The 15,633-nt window shown below is 40.3% G+C and overlaps 1 protein-coding gene across 1 annotated transcript; it reads left to right on the top strand.

The window, feature by feature from the left end:
• Positions 1-499: 499 nt before the first annotated feature.
• On the top strand, positions 500-4,997 carry Aard (alanine and arginine rich domain containing protein). The gene is made up of 2 exons (XM_027948208.2): positions 500-814; positions 4,839-4,997. Exons 1-2 carry the CDS (start codon positions 500-502, stop codon positions 4,995-4,997), a joined length of 474 nt encoding a protein of 157 aa, XP_027804009.2.
• Positions 4,998-15,633: the final 10,636 nt, after the last annotated feature.

Here is a 15,633-nt window from a genome sequence, read left to right as displayed (position 1 = left end):
TTCCTCCCCCTTTGACCAGGATACTTGGGGAGAGGTGGGTGTGGGGTCTAATAATTAGTCTTTACATCCCCAACACCTGGCACGGTGCCTGACAGGTGGAAAGTCAGAAATTTGTTTTCAAGGAACAAAGTATTCAAAAACCAAGGCACCCGGGAAGGTTTAGTGTCAAGATATTCTATCTTGACTTTCTCAACTTCTACCTACGTGGACTGAAGGTTCAGTCTTCGCCGCCTCCTCCATAGAAAGATTCTCCACTCCACAAAGCAAAAACAATGACCCAGTTTCCTTCCTTTGCTGCAAAAGAGGGAGAAAGGACAGAGACAGGGCTGGAAACAAAGCAGCCTCTTTTAAGTGGATGAGCAGTGAGCTCGTCCTACTCCTCCAAGGGTCTTGCTGGTACTGTTAGTTGCCCACGCCCCTGCCCTGACCCTCCCTAAAGCTCAAACTTGCAAACAAATTGCCAGCAAGAGCGCCGAAGGAGCAACTCTGCATCTCCGCGATGGGCTCCGGGACTACGGTCACTGCACAGAGAGAATTTTCTGGAGGCCCCATGGAGTCGCCAGCAGAGCTCGACTGTGGCCCCCAACCCTTCGTCTCGGGGGCTGTCCAGGAGGAATCTCCGGCTGCCAACCCGCCGCTGGAGGACCTGCGGCGGCGGCTGATGCGCGCCTTGCAGCGCGCTATGGCGCGCTGGGGCTCGCGGCGTGCGCGGGAGGCTGCCGCGGCGGCCGAGGCGGCGGCGGAGGCGCCGGCGCTGGAAGAGCAGAGTCGGGCGCGCGTGGAGAGCGCTCTGGGCCGGCTGCGCGCAGAGCTGGTGAGCGCGCGGGCTGGGCGGCCGGCTCTCGGGCAGTAGTCGCCTGGGTCTTCTCCGCCTCCAGAGCCTCTGGCTGCGTAGCCAACCCGAGGATTTAGGGAGATCCACCCGAGTTGTTCCCAGGGAGAGTGAGAGTTGACCGCGGTCCTTGGTCTTCCCGGGGCGCCAGCTCGTGTCCACTTACTGCGGTTTCATTGCCATTGCCCCAGTAACATCGTGGGAAGAGGCCCTCCGGGGTTGATCAGGGCCTAGTGTACTAGTGATGTTCTCAAGACCCCAGCTGACCTTCCCCAACCTGTTTCTATATTATTCTGCTATATGAAAAGTTCTCCATAGGAAATTTTTGACTTGTGTATATTTGAAGTGTGGAGGAGGAAAATTCAATGAAATAAGCTCTCCTGGGATAAATGGAGTGAGCCCATTAGCAACTCTTTCTTTATATCCCACAAGATACTCTTATTTTACCTCTTGTTAAGAATTCAGAAGACTGGAAAGGGTAAGGTGTTTTGTAAAACTGTATGAAAGGAAAGTGACCACAACACTCGGAGCGACCAAGAGATCTTTTTGCAGCAGTGCAACGGAGGAGAAAAGAGAGAAAGAGGAAGAGAGAGAGAGAGAGAGGAGAACATGCACGCAAGGGAGACAGAGAGATCAAGAGAGAGAGACAGAGCAAGAGAACAAGAGAGCAAGAGAGAGGGGGGCCCAGCAGGAGGGAGTTTTTATAGCCCAAATCTAACGGGGGCCTCTGGGTCTGCAAGCTGTTGGCACAAGGGGGGGTTGAGTATTCAGCTTTGACCCAAACAGGTGATAAAGGACCAGACAGAGCGGGATTTGAGTGCATGGGCCATCCTGCAGCTAACATTTTTCAGCCTGCCCTGCAGATAACATAGTTCAGCCTGTTCTGCACCTAACACTGTAGCTTTTGAATATCAGGCAGGTTACGACTTAGTGTGCTACAGGAGGAAGTGTATGTAAACATTTTATATGAGTGTTTTTTAAGATTTAAAAAAACTCTCTAAAACAGAGTTTGAAAAGGACAACATAAATCGAAGCAATTCATGCTTTGAAATGGTGCTGCTGATGAATTATGTAATGGAGACTTGACTTGAAAATTTCTCCTTTACATTAAATACCAATAACCAGTACTTTAGAACTGATGGTTAAACATTAGTGAATTGTCTGGTTAAGTACCTCAACTTAATATCTATCTCCTTTATGACTTTAAGAAGGGCAGTATGGTAGTTAATCTTACTTTACCATGTTAATAACCCGAATCTGATAAGGGCTCCATTGTATCCATATAGCCTTGTTGAAGAAACACTTGATTTTCATCCAGAGGCTTAGCAGTGAGTCTAACTAGCTAGATATAGGAGCCACCTCATTGTGGAGCCACCTGGAGGCCAAATGCTAAAGCTGAGGCCCAGCCATCTCTGTACCCACCACCTATGCCACTACCCCTCCCTGCAGCTCAGCGGACTCATTTAAATCCAATGAAGAGATCATATTGAAGAAACTCTGAGACACCTTTTAACAACATTCTAGCAAGTTGTTCCACCAGTAGGAGTTTTAGCCAAGTAATGTATATTTGTGGGTGAGAAGATAGGGAATAAAATTCCAAGCAGATGAAGGTTCATATCCCAGAATTAGCATTTATGGGCTCTGTTAACATTTGATGGCCCTACCACTTTGGGATGTTAATTAGTAAGTTTGAGTTTATTTATTCACCTGTAAAATGAAGATAATAATCTCATAGGATTTCTGTAAGAATTATATTCGGCAATATTATACCAAGTGCCTAGATCATAGGCATTATTTGTTGACTCTTCTTATTGTGATAATTATTGTTATTGACTGTGCCAAAAAGAGCAAATACTTATGTGTAAAAAAATTAAGGTTTTTCTGGAAAGGAACCACAGAATTCTATACATTCACAAGATATTATGTACTTGATTTAGAAATCATGGTCAATGTCTTGGCCAACCACCTAGCCAATGTGTGTAATTGGTCATGAAGAAGAAGCATTAGACAGGGGTATTTTAGCTTAGTATCATCATCACTAGAAGAAGTAATTTTTAATTATGGTCAATTAATTAGATTTCTGTAGGAATCTACATACACCAATACACATAAGCACAGGTATCATATATTAAAAAAGAATTTACCAAAGATGTTTCTTTGATATGATGAACAAGTTCAGTTAATTTGGAGTTATGTTTGACTTGCTTTTCCTACTGGGATGTATTGGTTTTTATGTATTGTGAGTAGGTTTCAGTGTTATATATATTGAAATTCTATGTAAAATTTTTTAGGTGCATAAAGTGCATTTTTTTCCCTCTCATAGCTAGTTCATGGCTTTCATCATATTCTCAAAGGCATCCATGATGAAAGAAAGTTAAAAAACTGTTGATGTTTGAATATCCTAAATAAGTGTAAATTACACATACTTCCTTTATTAAAGAGTGAACCATTATCAATAATTTTACTCCCTGATTCTTGGCATGAAGACAGAGGATGGCTGTCTATCATCAGTTCATTCATTTATTCCTTCATTCACTTAGTCTTTTAGCAAACATATAGAGAGAGGACTATTGTGCTGTGTGCAATGCACCCAAGCTGGGGACATAATCATGAATAAGACACACACTCTGCCCTCGGCATCATCAGTCTAGTCTGGTTTGTGTTGCGAGAGCGAGTGTACAGAACGCTGTGGAAGCAGTGCAGGGGCCAGTCATGTCTACCCACACAATTGGAAGTGTTGGCACTTGATTGCATTCAGTAGAAAGAGAAGTGGTAAAGGGCATCTTAACCACAGGTCAGAAGGAGGTGAGGCTTTGCATGTTGTGTTTTCAGGATGCAGTGGGAACTGGCATGGGAAAGGGTTCCAGAAAAAGAAGATGGAAAAAAAAAAGGGCAGGATTCCCGAGTCTGAGCCCAAGAGAGAACTGAAGCTCCCCATAGGCCACAAGTAGGGGCTTTTCATGTTTTTCTTTTACTGTTTGTTAGCTGGATGTCCATCTGCTTTATCCCTTGCTAATTCTTGCTACCATAGAAGTGGTTCTAGGTGTTGAAGAATGAATAAAAATGTGGGGGAAAACTGAAAGATAACTTTACACACTAGCTTTATTTTGCAAATTACATACGGACCACCAACCGATGCATTATGCACTTTTTTATTTACACAATGTCCTGGTTCATCCTGAGATGGTCATTTTTGGCGAGTTGATGGGAGATTTTAAGCAGAAAGAGCAAATTTCTCAGGAGCTGCATCAAGCTAGACCCTGATCCAAGAAATTCACAAGTAGTTGATCATTAGTTTTAGGTTACAATACAAAGTTTATGTTGGGCTAAGCTTTGTTGGACTGCCTCCTGGGTAACCTGCCCTAGAGATCTAGTTTTAAAAAATTTTAACACAGGAAGACCTTCATAAACTCTGATTGGAGGAGGTATAAATCATCCTTGCTATATAACATTTCATTCTAGAGTGAAAAGTGTTAGATTATATAAGTACACATAACTATACATGTGCCTCTAAGGTGTTGTTAAATGTTTTTGCTCGTTGGAGAGACCATTTAAAATCCTGAAAACTTGAAATGACAAGTAATCAAGTAAATGGGCCCAGAGCCTGAACACTCAGATGGCCTTAGGCAGTTATCTTGTGGTTGGGAAAGCTCATAAAGATAAATGATTTCATCGTGGATCACATGCCATTGCTTGAAAACAGCCTTCAGTACACAGGTATTTTTCATATGGACAGTTTTGTGCATCAGCTATTTTTGTTTTCATTTCAAGGCCATTTCAAAAGCTATTTATATATCTGAATTTTACCTTGTCGTATAGAAAGTCAGTTTTATAGCCAGGCCAAATAGTCAGAACGTGAAAATAAGATGAGAAATACATCTTTTTTTGATATCTTATTTTCCTTTCCCAAAGACTCCTTATTTCTCCTGTGCAGTTGAGAGCAGTTTCATTTGATCTGTATCTCAAGCTAATAAAAATCCTTATATTTTTTCCCCCTATCTTTTAGCTGGAAATGCGTTTCCAAAACCATCAGCTGGCCAGAACTTTACTGGATTTAAACACGAAAATGCAGCAGCTGAAAACAGAGCATGAACTGGAAATTGCATTAGAATCTCAATCCCTGGAAGATAATGCTGTGAATCAGGAGCATGATCTGAACCCATAACACAGATAACTCTGAAATGATTCTAACAGTAACATTATATGTGTTTGATATGAGCTCTGAGGACAATTTATAGACCAAAAATTTGGATGCCTAGGGAAAACGACAAAAAACATCTAAGAAAGAGGACAGAGAAAATGGTGCCTTAAAATATTTTGAAAATATTTATTTATTGTTTGGGCTCTTTTCCACAAGAAGTATGTGTGTGTGTGTGTGTGTGTGTGTGTGTGTGTGTGTATGGGGGGGGGTTATGGGAAGGAAAGTCACAGATGCCCAAGCCAATTTCCAATCTTCCCTCTTTTTGTTACCTTTCTTTTGGGGCTTTACCTGAACTTGTTTTTGTCTTACTTTATTATTTATTCTTGATTTGTAGCCCAGTAGCCTGTTCAATATATTGCTCTCCCCTCATTTTTCGGGAATTACTTCTGCCTGGAATCTGACAAGACCTTCTGGTGGTTTGCCACTGAGAATGTTCCTTCTTCTTGGATATTGTCATCCAGATCAAGGAAAACAGAACAGATTGTCCCAGGATTTTTTTGAACAGGTACATTCACTGAGTTTGTGTGACAAGGGACACAGAAGCTGCTGTGGTCACCATGGTAGAAAGCCCAGCCCAGGGGGGTGGTTCGGGGGTTGAAACTGAATCACTGAGCTCAAAAGGAGAGGGAGGCTGTGGTGTTCCTTGTCTCTGAGGTCAGGCTTGTTATCCTTTAGATACATGAAATACTCTCAATTATACTTGAAATTATATTTGCAAAATAGATTTCCTATGTGTTTCTTCCTTTTCATAAAATCTCCTTTTACGCAAGTTTATTCAAGTTGTAGTTTTATGACTGTATACAAAAAGTTTCCTAACTAAAGCAATTCTTTCATTTAGTTTATAGGAGTTACAATAGTTCTTATTGTTGCATTAGAATATCTAACTGTGCCTTAAAAGTACTGTCTTTTTAATGTAAAAAAAATAAACATTAAAAAATAGTTGTAGGCCTAATTGATATTTATACTGGTTATCTAAAAGTAAACATTAATTTATAACAAGCTATGTATTTTTAATGCTTAATTAAAATAAAATTGCTCTTGAACACAAAAGAACCTAAGAGATGTGGTCTTTCTCTTTTTAAAATAAATGCTGGGGCTAGGGGTGTAGCTCAGTGGAATAGCATGTGTGTGCATGAGGCTCTGGGTTTAATCTCTAACACCAAAACCCACAAATAAGCAATGAAAGAGAAAAAAGAAATAAAATTTTTTCTAGTGTGAGTATTTGAGAATATCTGGACCAAGTTTAGTTTGTCTTTAACTTTTTTCCATAGTAAGTAAATTATTCTAGCCTATTGATACTTAGTTTCTTACCTCTGTAGGACTGAGCTATTATGAGCTATTATGAATATACACAGTGATATTCAAAATTAGGTTTGTAAAAACATATTTCCTATGTGTTTCTTCCTTTTCATTATTATTATTCATACTGGGAATTGAACCCAGAGGTGCTTAACCACTGAATCACATCCCCAGCTCTTTTTTATTTTTTTATTTTGAGTCAGGGTCTTGCTAAGTTGCTTAGGGCCTGGCTAACTTGCTGAGGTGGGCTTTGAACTTGTGTTCTCCTGCCTCAGCTTCTCCATCTTTTGGGATTATAGGCATGTATCACCATGCCCGGCTCCTTTTAATTTTATTGAATTTATGAGGAATGAGTTCCTCATGATGTTTTTTGCTGTTGTTGTTATTGTTATATTTGTTTTAAGCTGCCCCTTAGTTGTTGCAATGATCATTCTTAAGAGTGTTTTAAGGATCATATTTATAAATACTTATGATTCTGAGGAAATACTCAAGGTGATTCATTTATAAACTCAGTTCCTTAGAAAATATAGATTATAGACATTGCTTAGTATTTATGTAGTTTGATCATACTGATGATGTGCTATATTGGACATCAAAAGAAAGAAATATGAAAGAGAACTTCTGAAAATAGATGCATTGATGTTCAAGTTTTCAGACCAAAAAGAAAAAAAGACGTTCATTATTTTATTGCAAAGTTTTGTTACCACTTTTTTATTCTAATTTTCAGAGATAAACTTTATTTTAGGAACCCCAGATGAAGAGACAGAAACTCTTTGCCTCAAAAATATGTTAATTATGGAAGTCCTAATCAGTAGGATTGGCCTTGGCCTTGTAATTTTGGCTGTGCAATATGAAAACGTAATGAGAGCTTGATATGGGACATTATCACTATTAAATGTTTCTGCTTTTCTAGACATCCCTTGCCTTTTTTTTTTAGGTAGCAGAAACAGATGATTGTTTTACCATTTTTGTTTGAAATGACACTCTACTGTTTGTTGTCAGCTTGCTGGATTGTCTTCCTATCAGCAGTGGCACACAGGAAGCCAGAAGGAAAGTTTTCTAAGAGATGCAAGGATGTGCCTACATTGGTTACAGTTCCCCTTGCACCAGGGTTTTAAAATAAACCAGGGCAACAGTGTGACATTTTAAAGATATATGAGATGGAAGGGGCCAAAACTAGTGCCAGTTGGAGAGGAAATGAGAAAATAATTATAACCCAAATTACTCATCAGGGAAGCAGTAACTGAATAAACCGAGGAAAATAAGATGCTCATAACAAAAGCGGAGAGAGAGAGGGCCAAAAGAAGAGGCACTAAAAACAATTTCACGATGAAAATATGATGCTTGGCTTTTTCGAATGACACGATTGCTCACAGTGTTAATGGTGGGGGGATAAAAACACCTTTTCAGGATATGGGCTTTCGCTCTGTGGTGCTTGTTTAGCATCTACCAGTGAAGAGGTTCAAAATTGATTATGACAATTAGGTGCTTTGCACATGTCATTAGGCAGCACATTCCTTTACAGGTGGCGTGGACAATCCTGTTTTGTTTGGCTTGCCAGACTTCTTCTGCTGGAACAGGTGCTGCAGCAACCCCAGCCTGGGGACAGATCAGAGTCTGCTGTGGACAACCTCATGATAGCTGAGCCCACACTAGCATAATTACAGGAATCCTATCTCCTCAGTCCCCTCCTGGCAGGATCTAGCACCCTGTGCAGCCATCGGCTCTGTTTGTTTACCACTATCATCACTGCCAGAGTCCCTCTGGGCCTGGGGTTTGGCACAAGGCCCTCCAGAGCCAGCTGCTTTCTCTCCTGGTTGTTTTCATGGTTGCTGATGCTGCCATCGCTGCTGCCTCTCTGCTTCTTTGCCTTATCAAGAAAGGTTAAGGTAGAATGAGAACTAGGTTAGGTGTCTGGTTAAATGTGGGCCGCCCTGCCTGCCTCTGGCTCTGTCAGCCTCTTGCTCCACCTGAACAAAGTGCTGGGCAATAGAACTCTGAGTTGGGGAGATACTTCCTGGAGCAGCCAGAGTTGGTGTTTCTCCTGGGGCTGATGGATTGGGAGTTAGAAGACTTGCTTTTTCCTTCAGAATCATACTGCCACCATGTTTCTCTGCTGGGCCCAGTGCAGGAGGGATATGTGGAATATAATTACAATAACAAAACCAGCCATGATATCACCATCCCTCCAGTTCCAACCATTGTGCCGATAAGTCCACTTGCATCAGCTTATCTCATTTTCACAGTGATTTGTAGGAGTGTAGGACCCATTTGGCTTTGCCACCTACCAGCCATATGTTTGAAATCCTTTTAAGTCTGTCTAAAAATGTGGGTAAAAGAAACTCACCTTATTTAAATCTTGAGCATCCCAAGCTATAGAACCATGAAGCAGGTTTTGGAGATGGAGTTCATGGTGAAGTTGCTCCTACTTCTGTGAGTTTCTTCCTCCTGTACTTTCAGTTCTTACCACCCTTTTGGATTTAGACCTTCTCTGGACCTCTTTCCATATGGCATTATTATGCCTCTCTAATGCTCTGCCTCTCGGTGGAATGATAAATTGTCGATTTACCAAACATGGGAGTCGACAGCTGGGAGATACAAAATCAATAGTAACTGCTACTTACCACCACTGAATCTGCCTGGCACACAGTGCTGTGTGGGATTGAATCGAATTGCCCTCGCAAAACTGTGAAGTCGGAACAATTGTTTTCTCTATAGAGAAAGAGAAGAAGTACTGGAGAGGTGATGGAACTCAACACAGGTCACTCAATTAGCAGGCAGAGCTGTCAAGATGTACCTCTGCTGTTGTGAAGAAGAAACCTATGCACAGGTGAATAATTCACCATTTTAACAGAAGCACATACAAAGTGCTAGGGATGCATTTTACAAGAATCAGACAAGTCTTCATTGAAGGCATGCTTTCAAGTTATTCTTTGTGTTCACTGAGGGAAAAAAAAAAAAGCTCTCCTTTTGCATCTTATATCTTAGATAAACTAGTTGGGTAATCTGGACAAATTAATCCACTTTATTTGTGCCTAAGTTTTCTCATTTGAAAATAAGAGAGTTACTGGAAATGGTCCCTAATTCATTTCTCTGACTTCAAAACTTCTATTCTGTTTTAATCCTGCCAGGTGGTGGCTGGACTCTACTGACTCTGGTGTTAGCATGATGGGCTGTTGACTGTCACTGGCCCCTGGCTGTGAAGTGGACTCTCTAGGTCCTACCCTTGCTCTGATCACAGCCCCAGCTGTTGCAACCTTGATGATAACAGGAAGAAATCTCATTACTCTTGAATGTCCCTCTGCTCTTCTCACACACCATGACTGCAGCTGGGGGGAAATGTCACATTTGCACTTCAGAGGGAGACGAGCACCACTCAGATCTCTTCTGTGCCCTGATTTTAGAGGTGGCCTGCTGTGGCGCCTGCTGCTGGTTGGGAGCATTACACACTACATCAGGTGATGGAGTTGGAATCTTGGCTCTCTCACCTCCTCCCTATCTTACACAACATCTCTGCAGATCATTTTGCTTATGTCCAAATGATAATAATCACATCTACACCCAGGATTTGTTGTGAAGAGTCAATGGATAAATGCCTGTGAAGTGCTTAGGATACCAACTGTTTATTATTTTAACAAGTGTAGGTAGGTGACATTTTGCTCATCCTTGCCTACCAGAAGTGCCCAAATCCAAGAAAGAGAGAGACTGAGGATAACAGTTTTGTGTTTCCCAGCCCCTCTTTCAACTCAGGATGCTTCTGGAATCCAATTCTGTCCAATAAGATAAAGAGGAAATTTCCTGTGGTGGGGGTTCTGAGAAACATTTTCTCTCCTTACACAAGGAGAGATAAGAGGAAAGCACTCTTCTCCCTCACCTCTTCCTTTCTTGCTTATGGATATTGGCACATGTGATTGGAAAACTTGTACCTGCTATAGCCATCCATGACCAAGGGAGGAAATACATGGACATATTAGGGACGAGAGGACAGAAAGATGAAAAGAAACAGTTTCTTGGTGACATCACAGGGTTGCTGGATCCACCCTGAGTGTGCCTGCCACTGGCTAGTCTTGTTCTGTGAGACAGTGATAACAGTAAGACCCAATTGTTTAAGCTACTTCATTTTGCATGCAGTTCTTTCACCTAAAAGCACTATAACTGACACACTTGAACCTCAATGACCTCCTGGGACAAAGGTTCATGAGGGAGCATTGTCTGATGGCACTTGTGGACATCATCAGAAACTAGACAAAGGAATCCAGAGACAAACTTTGTTGCTTAAATATTTCACATTTGCCTTTAGTGAGGACCCATCCTATGCAATAGGGGAACAACTAGAATGAACTGAGAGGAATCTCCTCCTGAGCCCCTGTGGAATCCCACAGTAAATGTGCTAACTGTGGAAAACATTTCTCCATCTGCCCCACCCCTCCCCAGGATGTCCAAGTGTCTGTGAAACCTTCAACCTATCTGATTCTATCAGAGAAAACATTTTACTTTTCAGCAACTGAAAGAAGTGAGGTAGAAATATTTTCCTAAAATGTCTCAAAATTTAACTGACAGCAAAACACAGTAAATGATTTGTCAGCTCTTAAATTTTTATATGAGGGAAGTTGAGAAAACTGTCAGAAAAATTGCTTTCCCAGGCTGCACTTTCCCTAAGTGGGCAGTTACTTCCTAGAGGGAGTAGGGTGGGTAGAATGTAAAGCCAATTGCAGGTACCCAGAGTTGCTATCTCATGAGCCATTTGTGTCTCTGGGTTTCAGTTACCTCATTTGTTGAGCCTGGTGATGGACTCAAAATGATAACTTTGAGAACTTTAAGTTTCTCTGGGTGAGGCATCCTGCCTGGTGTATTTTTAGAATTACCCTTTGAAATAATGCTGTCACCATCTCCTTAGTGTGAATTATCTTAAGTGGTGATATGAAAATACTGACTTTAGAGTGTGCTTTAGTGACTAATTAAGGAGGGGAAGGGAATAGGAGGGAAAAAAAGAGAGAAAAATACAGAATTTAAATTCTTTGTACCTTATAATTTTGCCTTGAGTTGACTTCACTCAATAGCATGAATCAAACAGTTCAAATTGTCCCCCCTCTTTTCCTTCCTTACTCCTTCCCTCCCTTTCTTTCTTCATGTCTTTCATTCATTTATTCAACTCTATTGCTATGCTACTGAGTGCCAGGAATTGTTCTAGGAGGTGATGGGCATCAACTCTAAAATGAGCATTTTTTTAAAATTTTATAGTTCAATTTTTTTTGCATAAAAATCAATTTTAATATTTTCTCCATTAATCTATTTGAACATTCTGCCAAAAGTTTTTAATATAGTATAATCCTACTATATCCAAACCATAGAAGGCAGGGAGGGATTTCAGTGAGTATTATACTTTTTTTACTCTTTAGAAATCAAAAACAGACAAATGTAACTGTACTGACAAGAGGGAAAAATGCCGGACAGATAACAAGAATAGAAATGTGACGATAAAATAATGACATGTGTTTCCATTATTTTTCCTCCTTTCTATAAAAATCAAGCCTCCCCCATTGTCTTCATTCCTCACAGGAATATGCACACATCTCTCAGAAACAAAGTAAAACAAAGTCTCTGAACCTTTTCACTCACAGCAAAAGTTCACAACACCTGCATTACTTCCCTGAGTCGTCCACCAGCAGGTTTCTGTCCTTACTACAAGGCAAGCCCATAATGCCATCCATGGCTACCCAATTCCCAAACCAAGAAATATTTTTCAGCTCTCAGCTTTTAAAGCATTTGACACATTTAAATATTTCTTTTACTTGACATGATCTTTGGGTTTTCATGATATTTTTCTGCACTCTTGCCTTTCTCAGACTTCTCAACAACCCCCTAGAATTTGGTATTCCTCAAGGTTCTGATAAGTACCTCCAATGGAGACTGCCTTCACACACACAGAATTTGGGTTAAAGAGGTGGAAATATCAATAATTGCCAAGTAACTCTCTCCAGTTCAAGGTCAACAGGTATCTTCAAACACAATTCCTCTTGCCAAAAGCATATTCTAGCATTCCATATCTGAGTGATATCACTACCTGACAGGTAATCCATCCTGAAAATCTAGAAGTCATTGTTACTTTCTACTTCTCTTGTACAAGAAATAACCCTAAACTGAACATCTTGCTGAATACTGAGTGTAGGACAATGAACGTGAGAGGTGGGGCTGTAGCTCTCATGTGTTTATGCTCTTGATGGAGGGGATGGGGGAACAGATAATTCAATGCAATATTACCACATGATGTGATAGATGCTGTGGCAGGGAAAGTTTGTAGCACTTAAGGGAGTTAATAGGAAGCACATGTGGCCTGGATGTGGTGTGAGAGAGAAGAAGGTGGGAGGGAGGAGGAGAGGTAGATGACAGTCCCCGGCAAAACAACCAAGCATGGGAAGTCCCAGAGGTGAGCAAAGTCATCTTCTATTACCAGGAGGCAAAAAAGCTCAAGGAAGTTTGGAGCTTAGAAGGGGGGGTAAAATGTTAAGAAGCATGGCTGGAGTGGTTAAAAGAGGTGGCCATATCATGGACAGGTTTTACGAACCACGTCATGTGGTTCAGACCATATTCTAAGAGCAAGGGCAAACCATTGAAAAATATTTTTCAGCTTAACTTTTATGATAGCAATACTTGCACATAGCACACAAATTAATTTTAATAATTCTAAAAATCTAAATACAGAAACTATTGGTCCTCTAATGTAAGTTTGCTTTTAAATATTGTGCATTTCTTTTATGATACAGGAGAGTTGAGAATGTTAGCCCTCTTGCACTCACTTCTTCCAATCTTTTAGTCCTCCTAATGTGATAATTTCATATTTTTCTTACATTTATTTTTATTATTTTGGTTATTATCTCCTGCTGAGTCAAATAGTAAACAATGAATATATTTTTTTCTTATACAAATTTTTATTTTCCCTGGTGTTAATATTATAGGCTTCTGCTTAGTTTTCTTAGAATCTCAGTAGAATCTTATCACATCATTCCTATAGCTTTGAAAAAAAACTTCCAATATTATCTTATTTCCACCTTTCAGAGTACCTGATACTTGAGGCTTTCCTGGGTTCTGTTGGGAAATTTTTCTTGCTTCCAATAGACTTATTGATTGGCATTTTGGGTTTCCTTTGCTCGTTTGGAAAATTTAGTGTTCTTCCACCAACTTTCTTTATTTCTTTCTTTTTGGTACTGGAGATTGAACCTAGGGGTGCTTAATAACTAAGCCACATCCCCAGCCCTTTTTATTTTTTATTTTGAGACAGAATCTTGCTAAATTACTGAGACTGGCTTTGAGCTTGCCCTCCTCCTGCCTCAGCCTCCCAAGTTGCTGGGATTACAGGCACGTGCCACCGCACCTGACCTTCCTTTCTTTCCTCATCCCATTTTTAAAAATCCCAAATTTTATTTATTTCTAGTGTAATCAGGGATGGGATTTGTGCTTTTGTTTCTTTCTCAAGTAAAGCTGAAGATGGCCAGCAGGTCTTGACTCTATTTTAAAACTGGAATTCTTGGTACGTCGTTGTAAGTAGAGGACACTCATATTTGCTTTTGAGAAGCATCTCTCTGTGGAGAAAGTGAATCTGAGGGGAATTGCATTTAGGGTCAAGGAGTGAAATAGGGCAGATCATAACAGAGTGAAATAGGTTGAATTCTATTTTGAAATTTGAATGAAATGATCTTGAAAGGTTCCAAAATTAATTTCTTCCTAAAAGCACTGGAGGAAAAAAAAATTCAAACACAATTCATTTTTATCTCTTTTCCAAAATTACCAATGCCTAATACCAATCACAAAATGATCAATGTCCTATTTATGGCCTTAAAACATACCAGAAATGACTATGCTTTGCTTTATGATCACAGTCTCTCCTGATGAGTGACAACTGTGGTGATTTTATTGCTTTGAATAATTTCACAGTCATCACAAGAGTGCCAAACACACATACACCATAGAAGATAGAATGTACAACATAATTAGTAAAGGCTGCCAGCATACGGGTATGGTCTTAAATGTAAAAGCATGACATTTATTATGTTGTTATCAAGTCATCCTTCAACTCATGGGACTAAAAATACTGAGACAAATATTTTGTAGGAGAGAAGATTTAGGTAATTGTTTTCACATAGTTAAATGGCTATTATGGATTATATCATTTTAATACTCAGAAAAGCAGTGCCTTCCACCAGTTATGGGTCAATGTGATGCCCTGAGGTCCTGAGGTCCCAGAAGAGTGGCTTAATGAGTGGATCACTCCTGCTGAACGGTGGTGGGGTATTTATTTTGTGGGATTGTGCGATTGTATAATTTTGAGTAATTCTCATTGCCACCAGAAAACAGGAAGTCTTTGGGGCTCTGGGCATCCAACAGTCTACAGATAACCTTGGAGCTTGAGCTGTATGGCCCATGCATCAGCTCTCGCCCATCATGGTCTTACTCTTATCCTGATAATCCGTCAGTCTATGGCACTCAGGGGCAGCCTGTGTCCTCCCACCACTGGCTTTCAGTGTGGTTGGCCCAGGTCTTTCACAAGCCCCATGCCACGTGTCAAGGAGTCCTGCAGTATTGACTTTGCCTATTTCCTTTCAATGCTTTCTAGGATTTTGCCCACATTCTAATTCTTCACATTCCTGTTAAGATCCTCTCTTACTCCAATTGATATTGAACATGAACCTACTGTGCTTTCTCAATTAGGTCTTGAGTCATGCCAGGGGAAGGTTGGGCCACTTTTCTTATCCTGCACACAGGCCTCTGGCTTACCTGCTCAGGGTTATGTGTGTGTGGAAGGCAGAGCTGCAGTCAACATTGGTCTTTACCAGTGCTCTAACTGCTTGGTATAGACTACTTGTAATTTCATCTGGTATAATTTTTTTTTTTTTTTCTGCCTGAAGGATTTCCTTTAACTTTTTTTTTTTTTTTTTAATTTTTGTAGTGCAGCTAAGCTGATGCGTTTTCAGCTTTTGTAAGTGTAAAGGTCTTTACCCTTGTTTTTGAAAGGTATTTTCACTGGGCATAGAATTCTAAATGGAAAAAACTTTCTTTCGGTGCTTTCAAGATGTTTCTACACCATATTCTTCCAAAGAAGATGTGACTGTTACCTTGTCTCCATTCCTTTGTAGGTAATGAGTTGGCTGTGCTTAACATTTTCTCTGTTATTGGTCTTAAGCAATTTGATTATGATGTATTTTGGCATGGTTTTCTTCAGGTTTCTCGTGCTTGGAATTAATGTGTCTTGTATCTCTGGGTTTAAAGTTTTTATCAAATTTGTAAAAAAAAATTAATCATTATT

The sequence above is a fragment of the Marmota flaviventris genome, chromosome 15 (genome assembly GCF_047511675.1).
Source record: "Marmota flaviventris isolate mMarFla1 chromosome 15, mMarFla1.hap1, whole genome shotgun sequence".
Taxonomy (NCBI): domain Eukaryota; kingdom Metazoa; phylum Chordata; class Mammalia; order Rodentia; family Sciuridae; genus Marmota; species Marmota flaviventris.
Note: the sequence above shows the minus strand (reverse complement) of the source record. Positions and strands in the feature narration are given on the sequence as shown.